The 12,270-nt window shown below is 38.2% G+C and overlaps 1 protein-coding gene across 1 annotated transcript; it reads left to right on the plus strand.

Moving 5' to 3' along the window:
• The first annotated feature begins 135 nt into the window (after nucleotides 1-135).
• Dnaaf5 (Dynein axonemal assembly factor 5) lies at nucleotides 136-11,105 on the plus strand. Its single transcript, XM_071586210.1, has 11 exons — nucleotides 136-1,155; nucleotides 1,280-1,425; nucleotides 1,510-1,604; nucleotides 1,692-1,826; nucleotides 5,109-5,318; nucleotides 5,408-5,558; nucleotides 5,670-5,831; nucleotides 5,928-6,113; nucleotides 6,199-6,471; nucleotides 6,586-6,777; nucleotides 10,756-11,105. The coding sequence occupies exons 1-11, from the start codon at nucleotides 344-346 to the stop codon at nucleotides 10,884-10,886; spliced, it is 2,493 nt and encodes an 830-aa protein (XP_071442311.1). The 5' UTR covers nucleotides 136-343; the 3' UTR covers nucleotides 10,887-11,105.
• Nucleotides 11,106-12,270: the final 1,165 nt, after the last annotated feature.

A 12,270-nucleotide genomic window follows, 5' to 3' on the forward strand; every position in this document is an offset into this window, starting at 1 on the left:
ATCTTGAGGAAATCATCTGTTTTGGCGGTTCCAAACGGATGCTAGTGATATAGCGCAAACGGTGGAATGACAAACGAAATGATTTATCGAAACGAAATAAATGATTTTCAAATTCACGTAATAATAGGTCTTACCACTCGAATGGGGCGGACAGCTCATCATAGAGGGTTGGTTCTCTTAGATAATTGAATCGAACCAAAGTATACGTTTTTATTTGAAAAAATGAAGGTCCTATCAATTTTCAAAAATTGATTCAAATACACCGCAGTTGAATATCGCATTTCAGAATTTTGTTTACAAATGGTGGTTGTTTCGGAGGGTCAATCGGAACGCATTTGTAAAAATGTCTTTAGAAAGTGAAGAGAAGACCACTGATGTCATTGCTAAATATTCTGGAATTCTTCTTAGTGAGGAAAAGAAGAAAAGAAAAGCGGCACTTGAGGATATACGAAGAGAATTATTTGAAGATGACGGATGTCGCTTCGGTTCGGAAGACCTAGACAAAATATATACACAGATCCAGAGGAATTTGTTGAAGTGCTTGAGTGATACCTCAGAGATATGCAGGGAGGTTTCTGTCTCGATTGTCAACAGTATGATATCCTCACTCCCTACTGATGAGAAATATCTGATACCCTTGTTCCCAATCCTAGTGCAAAGAATTGGAGGTCAAGAAATACTGGAGCCATCAGAGGAAGTTAGATTGTCCACAGTTGTACTTTTGAAAACTATTATAAACAAGTATGGCTCGTTGTTAAATCCATACTTGAACGAAATCGTTCTGATATTGAGTAAAACTCTTCTAGATCCCTATCCCGCCGTTAAAAGGGAGAGTTGTGAATGTACATCCTGTGCTGCCACACTTCTATGTAAGCAATTTCACATGCAGTCGGAAACACTGGTGCAGCCTCTTTTGAAAGTTATTGCGCATCAGCACTTCAAAGTTAGAGTTGCTGGTGTAAAAGCCATTGGTGATGTTATCCTCTATGGAAATAGTAAAAGCATTGATGATGTGATTGGCACACTAGCAGAACGTCTTTTTGATCAAAGTGTGCCCGTGCGTGTGGCTGTGGCGCAGATAGTTGGGAATTGGCTCATTAATTATCCAGACAGATATTCTTTTTTCCATAAGTTCATGCCCATCATTCTAACGTGGTATGCAATTTCTTCGTTGTTAAAAGTGATTGTGTCGTTACAAACTGGCTTGTATTTTTGTTAAAGTTGTAATGCACTTCTAATTTATTTTTCTAAATGCCTTTTTCCTTGTTATCCTTTATAGCCTAACGGATAAAATGCCTGAGGTAAGGGAGTTGGCACAAGAGTACTGGAAGAGGGCAGGCAACCAATACGAAATCGAAAACGAAAATGAAGTCAAAGATGTTAAAGACTTCATTGCATCCCCTCCTAAACACTACCCAACTACAGGTAGAGGCGCATTTATTCCTAGCTGATGTTAGTTGATTAGACCACGTGGTCAGGCTTGACATCCTTTTATTTTCTTATCCACAGAGAGGCCTAACTTAGGATGCCGGACATTAGTGAAAAATAATTTCAGTAAAATACTTCCTGCGCTTGTAAAAGAATTAGATGACTGGAATGCTGAGGTATGTACCATTCATCAGTTTACGAATGTGAGTGTTTAAGGATTGTGAATGTATGAATTAATATTTTTCTCTTTTCATGCGAGTAAGATCCGGCTCAAATCAGCATGCCTACTGTATCAGTTGCTTTTACACTCTGAAAGTGCAATGACCCTTAATGTGGATAGAATACTTAATGGAATGTATGTTGCTGCAGGTGATGAAGAAAAGAGTATTACTGCAGAGGTATGTCCACCAGGGTTAACGCTAGTTGAACGATTGGAACTGTAATCTCGAGTGAAAATGATGGCAAATTAAAATGAAACCATATTCATATTATTATTAACTCAGATTAAACTTTGGTCTTGACTGAAAAATGACACGGGTGAGAAAACTTAACTCATATCATTTCTCTGTGAGGTGCCACCCTCTGATACTCCAAAGGAAATCTGAAGCACATTTTTTCTTTGTCTTGGAGGTATATATTCTTCAAACCTAGTTTTTACCGCTTTGGGGTAAATGTCATCTTATCTTCTACTATTCTCTATTTTAATCCCATCAACCTGTCAACCCCTGCAAGGTTAGCTCCAAGGTAGGTGGTAGAATCCTCTGTTTCCTTAAGTCTGCTGTTTTGATGAAATACCAGCCATTAGCTTTGCTCTTTCTGATGCTGACCTTGAAGATTGATCTCTGTTGGAGGCTGTTAACAATTCGGCGTGAACTGTTAAGGTATTAATTGAAAATGGTGGTCACCATAATTCCCTAGGTATCAAGAAAATTCAGAAGCCCTGTCCTGAACTTTTTTGTGATTATCATAACTAATCCCAACAATGTTTTTGTTGTTTATGTAATTGTATCAGTGATGTTTTCTCGATTAAAAATATCTTGATTGATATTCTTACAGTTACTCCCAGTAGTATTCATGGAAATGATGTTAATATTAATAACTAATAATAATAATACATTTATTTGTCTGGAGATTTGTTGCATATTCATACATACAAAAATATAGGACACGTCAGATATAAATTTCACAATTTTAGAAGAGATAAAATATATATAATTTATATATATATATATACACACACACACACACACACACACACACACACACACGAGGGTCATCCGGAAAGTAGTACCCGTTCGTGAAATAAAGACACAAAAGTAAATATTAACAAACATAAAAAATTTTATTTGAAAGAGGATACATTAAACTACTTCTCAACATAATCTCCAAGCAAATTAAGGCATTTGTCATAACGTGTGACAAGTTTCTGTATTCCTGCTGCATAGTCCTTCGCCGCCAGCTCATTGAGATACGCGAGGGACCCATCTTGCACAAATTTTTGCTAATGCAGATGGTGTTTAACAATTTCATGAACAATTGTTCGAGAAACATTGGGAAAATGCTCACAGATGTCATCAATTGTGACGCGCCGATCGTTCCTCACGAATTCGTCAACTGAGCTCACCAGTTGGTCTGTAATGACAGACGGTCTCCCCGAACGCTCATCATCGTGTGTGTTCCCCCTCCCCATGTTGAAGTTGCGACACCACCGCCGAACAGACGACTCGTCCATTACATTGTCTCCATACACCTCCTTTAATTGGCGATGAATATCACATGGGCGAACGTTTCTTGCATTGAGGAATTTAATCACTGCCCTCACTTCACAACTGGCGGCGTTCTCAATTTTTTTAAACATTGTAAACAATCACAGAAACAACACAGGCAATGCTAGCGTCACGCAACTTGGCTCAGAGAAGGCAGACAAGCCACTGAAGCTATCTGACCTCGTCCAGCGGCTACTCGCGTCGTCAGCACTTCATGCGGCACGAACGGGTACTACTTTCCGGATGACCCTTGTATATGTATATTTTATAATATATATATGTATATATATATATAAAAATATCTACGAAATAGAACGCTCTTCGGCGACGCACAAATATATAAAAACACGGATGTAGATTTGTAGAATATAGATACACATAGGAAGGACACTCACAATATGTTATTTGATGTTTCGACAGCTCGGCTGTCGTCTTCAGAATGGCGTTCTCTGGGAAGAGCGGAGAGGACATGTGCGGGGGAGAGGTGGGGGAAGGAGAGGTAAGGGACCAATAGGAAATGAACAAGGGGGAGGGGGGGATATGTAGGCAGCCATATGATGCATTCAGTGGGCTTGGTTCAGCCCGGGCGGTTTGAATGACTGGGCCACCCAGATATGCGCCATCTCGCGGGTTCTCACCTCTATTATACTCGCAGATTTGGGAAGGATTTCAATCACCGAAACAGAGAAGCAGTCGTCAAAAGATTGGTTGTGGGAAGCGGTGTGAGTAGGGATGGGATAATTAAGAAAGGTGGGAGATTTGGTGGAATATCGGTGGTTATTCATGCGGAGGGAAAGTGCGGTCGTGCATTCGCCCACGTAGAAGGCAGGGCAGAAGTTATAGGAGAGGCGATATATGATATTTTTTGAGGTACAGTGTGCAAGCGGTTGGGAGTTGGTACTGAGGGAGGGGGAGGGTCTTAGAAGATGGCAGCATTTGCAGCGTGGGCGGTTGCATGGTGCGGATAGGGGCGGGGGAGAGACGGGGGTGCTCGCAGTTGGTTTTGTGGACTTGAAGATGTCTCGCAAGTTCGACGGGCGTTTAAACGAAACAGAGGGACAATGTGGGAATAAAAGTGATGTGGACTGAGTGTTGTTAATAATGGGGAAGAGGTCACGGATTAAATGTTTAATTTTGTGTGTTCCAGGGAAGAAAGTGATGATAAGATTAGGGCATTTTGGGCGGTTTGCGCCAACTAATAAGTTTTATGATAATAAGTTTTATTTGCTATTTGTTTTATTGTAATAAGTTTTATTTGCTTTACTATATTATTATTCCTTCCATAGTGAATATATTTGGTTTGCAAGTTGTATTTTTAAAAACTAATGAGCTGAATAATGGAAGTGAGCCCAGTAAACATTGAAAGTATACTTTGATCATGCTCTCGAAGTTGTTTGGATTTTGCCTTGAGGGAAAATTTCTCTTGCTAGTATGTATTGGAGAGCATAAACATTGTATTTAATTTTTTCTGTGCCACTTTCTCAGTGATGTGAATTTGATCACAGAGCCTTGCAATGATTCTTGTATTCAATAGCGAGGTATTAAAAGACTTCTAAAAAAATTGAATAATTTGCAGAAAAAATTACTTGTAAAAAATGTTGTATGCAATATTTCTCAGCTTCCCATCCAGGGAATGCGTGATACTTATATACTCACATGACAGTGTTTTTAGGGACATTATACATTTATTTCTGGTCAAATATGTCCCTAATGCAAATAAATTGATCAGATTTTTGCAGTCTTGCATCTCAATTTATTATTGAAATAAGTATTTCTCCTACAAGGTTATGAATTAGTCTGCAAAAATCTGTGGATGATTAAAAATTTCTTTATATTCATTCCCTTGAGTGTTACTTAATTTTATCTCCATCATTGTGCACCTTTATACTATGTAATTTTGCAATTTTCTTCAAGGTTGAGAAGTCAGCTGAGTTAATTGGGTATTTTGTACCAGCAAAGACATACTGTGGTCTTATATTACCCGCCTTAGAGAGTTCCCCAACATCCAACCACCTTTTCATTTTTGCTGCAGTCTTAAAAGGCTCTTCACGAGACACTCTCATAATGGAGCTGAATGATATTGGGGAGCTGCTAAGTACGGCTGCAATTTGCCACAGCGTAAAGGCTAGTCAAATCAACTCCTCTATTCTGTCCTTTGCTTTATGGTTCATTTGCCCAAAAGTGATTTTAACAAACATCCTATTATATTACAGAGTGATTATCAACGGAACCTTTTGAAATGCCTTCAAGGCATCATGTCAGTTTGCGACCAGAGTTGTCGGTCAATTTCACCATTCATATTTAGAATCCTGGTTACGGTGTATGCATTATCATCTGAAGAAGATGTTTCCCAAAATTCTGAAGGTATATAATGAAGTTACCAGTCCCGTTAACATTTCGATAGCCTAGTGTTGATTGTCATGAAATTGGTTCTTCAGTTAACTGCTAAAATTGCTTCCTGTGAATGTTTTATAGACCTGATTTGTAAATTAAGAGATTTTGAGGAAATGCCATCCAATGATGAACTATACAGAAAATTTATGGGCCCTGTGCTCAAAGAACTGTCCAATACTGCTGGAACCTGGTGTGTTTACTCTGCAGAGAGATTGATTTTGGAGACATTGCTTACCAATTCAGGTAATCCTAAAATTTCTGTGGTTTGTTTTTCTTCTAAAAATTTCAGATATGAATTCCTCCTCAGAAAATACATTGTTCATGCATTGTCTTCTTTAGGGTCTGCTGTTGGCCATTATTGGGATATCATATCTGACATTCTAATAACATCATTGAAGCCAGGCAATGATCCTGACGTGAAATTAAAATTGTTCACTGCTGTTTCCCACCTCCTTGAAAACAAAAATGGTGCACTCGTTCCTGGATCTATTCCATCTTCATCATCTTTAATTGTTCTCATACAAAGTATATTTATCTTTTGAGGAATTGGCATGCATACCATCTTTTAAGTAGTAAATTTGTTCCAAAATCGACTCTTTTGTCTTTCCAGAGGCAATTTTCCCTAATTTGGAGTGGCGTGCAGGTCGCACAGCCTCTGCTGTGCGGTCCTCTGCGCTCTCATGCCTCCTCTGTTGTTTGAATTTTGATGGCACAATTGTTGAGGAATTGATTTCTGAGAAAGAACCTTGTCTGCCCTTACTTCTCAGTCTTGTGGAGGATGATTCACACCTGACAAGACAATTGGCCCTTGGCGTGATGTGCCACATTTTTGAAAAGGGTGGTGAGAAGATGCCTGTGGATGGAGTGAATAAGGCTGCAGAAGGTATGGAAATGGTGCATAACTTGAGTATTCGGTATTAATAAATGATCAATTGTGGTGCAGTGAAACTTATCCCTGTTTTATGAGTTTTTCCGGCTTCTTTCTTATTCTTTCCAGTGATTGTGAAGCGCCTTGATGATGTCAATGATGTGGTTCGATTGACATGCCTGCAAACTATTACTGTTATATTTTCAAAACTTCCACCAGAGTATGATCTTGCTTGCTACAAACCACATGTTCTGTCCGTCTATTCGACTGCTTTGATACATCTTGATGACCCAGATGAAAAATTCAATGCTCTTGTACTTGGTAAGTCATTATCTTATTTCAACTTTTATGGTCCATGCGCATCCATCATCATAATAAGGTTTTCTTAAGTTTTTCTGCTTTTTATTGGTATACTTTGTTGATTCCTTGAAAATTATGTAGCTCTCTATTTTCTGTGTCCAATTTTGTCATCTATTGTTCCTTGTATTTCTATGTTTTTCCTTGTGCTCTCCACTGCATTTGGTGTACAATGACTGTAACACTAAGACCCACGAGATTAGTGTACTCTATGCTGTATGCATTGATTTCAAATTATGTTCTGTGTACCGCCTTTTTTCCTGATAATGTATTCATTCTTTACTTCATATGAATGCAAATGAGTTCTGTCCAGAAAGTATCCAGCCATGCAATATTTTGAGAAAAATTGTCTGCCTAGAAAAATGAGGCATCCTCAGTTCCCTCTGAAGTGCTCCTCTTTGGACCTCACGCACTTACCACGGCATCTCTTCCACTTTTCAAAACAATGGCCAAAGTCCCTTTTCGGAATGGTCATCAACTGCCTGGTCACATTCTCTTTTATCTCAATGTCAACGTCAAGAATGTTGTGCCGCAGTTGTAGGGGACTTGCTCCAAGCCGCAAACGATGACCTAGGTTTTCTAAACAAACATCATAACTGCAGATGCATGATGGGTCTATGACTATAATCCTGAAACAAAGGTCCAGTCTTCCTAACAGTTGGTTGACGAGATAAAGGGGAATGCGATGGGGCAGCTCTGATGGCCTTGGCAAGGAAAACCCTCGACTCATTTGGATTTTAGGTACATTCTCATACATAATGCATAACCTCATTCCAGTGTGCATTTGAGATTTGAGGGTTGTTAATAACTATGACATTATCTGGGCATCCTGACTGACAATTTCTCAGCTATCAAGTAGAAGAGTACGCATTTATTTAATTTATTTAGAAGGAATTTTCCATTATTAAGCTATTTCATTTCCATTATTAAGCTAAAAATATTGAGTAAAGTGAACTTTGCACCTTTGTGTAAAAGCAGGATATGGTTAAGAAAAGATGAGATCAGTTACTTGCTAAGGAATGCATAATATTAACTAATGATCCAAATGTTAAGGAGAAAACTATTGTTCTTAGCTTTATTATTTTAAAGATTAACAATTGCAATCTTAATTCATCATTAATTGTATGGAATAGTAGACTTTAAAATTATTTGTGATAAAAATTATAGGATTATACGACCTAGTGTGATCATGTGAATGGCATAGGATCGGTCCCATCACCTACATAATATCCTGGAAGATGCCTCAAGGGCAATTGGCGAGGGGTGTTAGGTCACCACCCATAAAGGAGAATAAACCATTTACAAAACCAACAAATTCCTGTAAATAAACCCACAGGTGTGCATGCAAAATTCGTGCAAAATTTTTTTTAAAGTTACATGCATGCAAATGCATATACCTGTACTATCAACTTACATACACATGCACCTATGAATATTCCGTATGTCTACGCAATGTTTAATTTTGTTCCGACTTGTAAATTCAATGTTTTTAATATATCTAAAGTGACTTCGGTTTCTTACTATCATGATTCCTGATTGTCTGGGGAAAATATGAGTATTTGTATCTATCCTTTCTGGAGTCTATTTTCCTTATTTTATCTTTGTGGTCTGACGTACCCTAATGTGTGGGGTCATAATCATTCCTTTTGTGTATCATTGTTAAACTAGTTTGTTCTGAACCTGTCTTCAAGTCTTAAGTCTCACTTGTTCCCTTCACACCTCAAGTGGCTCCCAGGCAAATTCCCCTAAAGGGCCCGTCACACTCGTCTTCTTATTGTAACAATTTTTAACAAATCTGGTGGATTTCCTCTGGACTTTTATCTAATTCTTTTTGTCAAAGTTTCTCCTAAGGATCCCAAATACTCCGTCCGTCACTGGGAACAATCAGCTGTCCTACTCTCTTCTCTTCATTCAAATGCCCTCTGCTTTGTGGAGAGGAAACTAATCTCAAAAAAACCCTTTATGTTTTGTATTACTTTTGTCCCCTTGCCTTTAAGTGACATCATTGTAATTCCAAACAATTCCAAAGTGTATAACTGTGGTTGCCACAGAAAAAGTGAAGACTTCACATTTTACACTTGAAAGTTTGGGAGAAAGTAATGTCAATTGAAATAATGGCAAGTTAGTTCCAATGCTAAAATGGGTAGTCCACGAAATATGAGGGTGGTCCCATAATTACCCGGCCTGACCTAGATATGGTGGTAGTTGTTTGAAAACTATCACTGTATTAGACAGTATGCAATCTATAAAGAATTTGTTTCAAGGTAGAAGATGCCACATTACTTAGTATTTGTTTGGCAGCCGTCAAAAGTGAACATTTTCAGTAAATTTGTGAAAAAGGAGAATATTGGACATCGTTATGTGATACAATACTTTTTTTGAAAGGCCTCAGCCGAAACCAATATAAAAGCTGAACTGGATTCTACTCCGGGTGAGTCTGCTCCTTCGTGTACAACAATAATATATTGGCATCAGAGTTAAAACAAGGCCGTATGAGCTGTCAAGACGAGCATCGCATTGGTCGACCAAATGAGGTGGAGATTCCAGAAACGGTGAAGGAAACTCCCAAAGTGGTACTGGTTGATCTTTGAGTGAAAGTGGGCGAGCTAGCAGACATAGTAGGCATTTCAAAAAGTGTGGTTTGGACATGAGAAAGCTGTTTGCAAGATGAGTGCCATGTGTGCTCACACTCGAGCAAAGCCAGTGTCGTGAAGATGTTTCAATTGAGTGTTTAGCAAAGTTTCACAGCAACAAAGCAGAATTTTTGCACCGTTTCATAACCATGGATGGAACATGGGTCCAGAACAATCAAAACAATGGTTTTTAAAGGTTTTCCAAAGATGGCCAAGAGCGTTTCATCTTCAGGCAAGATCATGGCGTTGGTTTTTGGGATATGCGTGGGATCATTTTCATTGACAATCTTAAAAATGAAAAAACTATCAATGGTGAGTGTAATGCAAACTTATTGAAATGTTTGAGTGAAGAAATCAAGCATAAGGGGCTGCATTTGGATAAGACCACCCTCGTATTTTACCCCATCATCTTTCTTCTTTTTGAATTCTCTCAGGAATACTCTTAAAGACTTCTGTTTTTGTAAATGTACTTATGGCCGTGAAACAATGGAAAATCGAAATAGCCAAGACTGTAAACTTGACTGCTCTGGATTTGATTAAGGTGATTGGTAAAAATCAAGATGTCAAGCTAGAGGAAAATTAAAAACCATAGACTCAATCACTCGAGTGTGTTTAGGAAACAGTGACCCTTGGGTACCTCAATCGTGCGCAAACAATGCAAAATTAAATAAAAGAAAATGGGCTCACAATTACTTGATCACTAAGGTGTGTTAAGGATTAGTGACACTCGTGAATCACATTCACACATGCACACCTGGGGGGTTTGCAAGGATTTCCTCTGTGACAGGGACTTGTCAATCTCACACAGGATTGAAAAATTCAAAAAGAAAAGATGCAAGTTAACACTCACAGTCACTCCATCACTAGGGTGTGTTTGAAAACAGTGACCTTTTTGAATCACACTTACTCGTACACTCAAGGTTTGCAAGGATTTCTCCTCTGCAGGGACCTGTCAATCACACTGAGTAACGTGGCAGGTAGTGGAAGTTGGTGAATGTCTAGAGGAAACCTGACACCAGGTATTTTGCCTGCCAAGGAATCCTCTTCAGAGCAGAATCACTCCTGTTTTGCTGGTTAATCAGTGGAAAAGCTTTGTTTTACATTGATCAATGTTATTACAGTTGTGAGTCTTTCATGAGTGCCAAATAATAGGATATTCTTCACTTTTTAAATTATTATTTTTTTAGAGTTACAATGTACCAGAATGAGTACTTATTGGAATTATAGGCTGTTGACATTTCGATGATCTTTCACATTTTCATTTTCTGAGCTGCACATAATTCTTAAAAATCAATATTCTTACTTTCAGAAATGCTGAAAAAGATCGGCCAATTGCTACCGGGTGAATTGTATGAAAAAATAATGAAGTCAAAAAATAAATTTAGAAATGAAATAGGCTGCGAAGAGTTGTTACAGCACTTAAAAATTGTCCGTATTTGAATAATGGATTGAATATTTTTAATTAGATTATTTTTTGTTTTTTTTTTCAATTGGTTTAGTGATCGGCATTACTTTTTCATTGGGCAAAAACATTGTAATTGTGCTTATATCCACAAATAAGCTCTAAACATGTGAATACCAATAGCAATTTTTATACATTTTAAATCTTTTAAATGTTCATGTTGCATGTTATGTTAAATAAAGGTCACTCAGCTCTGATTCTTGCTTCTTGGAAAAGTTATCTTTTATTTGCCACCTCAAGAGATCTTGAAATGTCTATATTGTAACAATTTGTTGGCTTCTTTCTTTGTGTATTTGCATTTTTCAGAATCAGTGAAGAGGGGCCCTAAAATGGAAATAGTTGTAGACTTCTTGGACCTTCTCAAAGTATATCTGGAAATTTCGCCTCTTTCTGTCAAAGTGACTGCCCATTCTAGAAAGTTGGTTACATTATTGAAGCTTTGACCCTAATATACGAGGGTAAGCCAATAAATAACTCGCCAAACTGGATAGAGGAAATGATAATCAAAGTGAATCCTGAAATTTTTATTTCACTTATCTAGGTATTCACCCTGTACAGTCAGATAATTATCCCATCTCTTTACAAGTCCTCGATTTCCTGCAGTAAAGAAGTATTTTGTTTGCTGTCACAGCCAACGAGGAACCTTAAGAGCCTACGGCATCATCTTTTCCACAGCGTCAGCCTCCCAAGTTCCTTTTCAGGGGCGTGAACAGGTGAAAATCTCTGGGGGCAAAGTCGGAACTGTATGGTAGATGTTCCAAGAATTCTCAATGAAGTGTTCGTAACATCTTCCGAGTTCATCTTGCTGACGTTTGCGACTTATTTGTTGACCTGCCCTCTTATTATTGACTCTTGGTATGATCACTAGAGTAACAAGAAAAGGAACTGATTTGCGCTTTCCAATGCAAAATTATGGGCATTTACTTTGATACACAAGAGGGAACTATCTGCATAAGTAAGTGTGTATCACAAGACTTAATAATTAGACATGCAAAAAATCTGAGGTTTTAAGGTTAAAAAAAAAAAAAACACCAGAATCAACCTGAAGGTCACTCTGATAGGTAAGATTAGAGCTCACCCAATACTAAGCCCAACAGTAAGTGAAATTCACGCATCGATCCAGATTGTTCCCCTGTGCCACCCATGTTTCCCCATAAAGATGTGGCATTTGAAAAAATCATACAGCTCGAGGTGAAACTTAGGGTTGCCCTTTGGAATTGAAACGAGGTCCTCCCCATAATAATCCAATACTCTACCTCTTTGGACTACAGCAGCCCATATGATATCTACATAATGGCAATGAAAAAATTGATCACAAATGCTTCATTCCTCTGACCCATCACAAATTGGAGAAACAGATTC

This window comes from Hetaerina americana, unplaced genomic scaffold (assembly GCF_022747635.1).
Source record: "Hetaerina americana unplaced genomic scaffold, ioHetAmer1.1.p SCAF_21, whole genome shotgun sequence".
Lineage (NCBI taxonomy): Eukaryota > Metazoa > Arthropoda > Insecta > Odonata > Calopterygidae > Hetaerina > Hetaerina americana.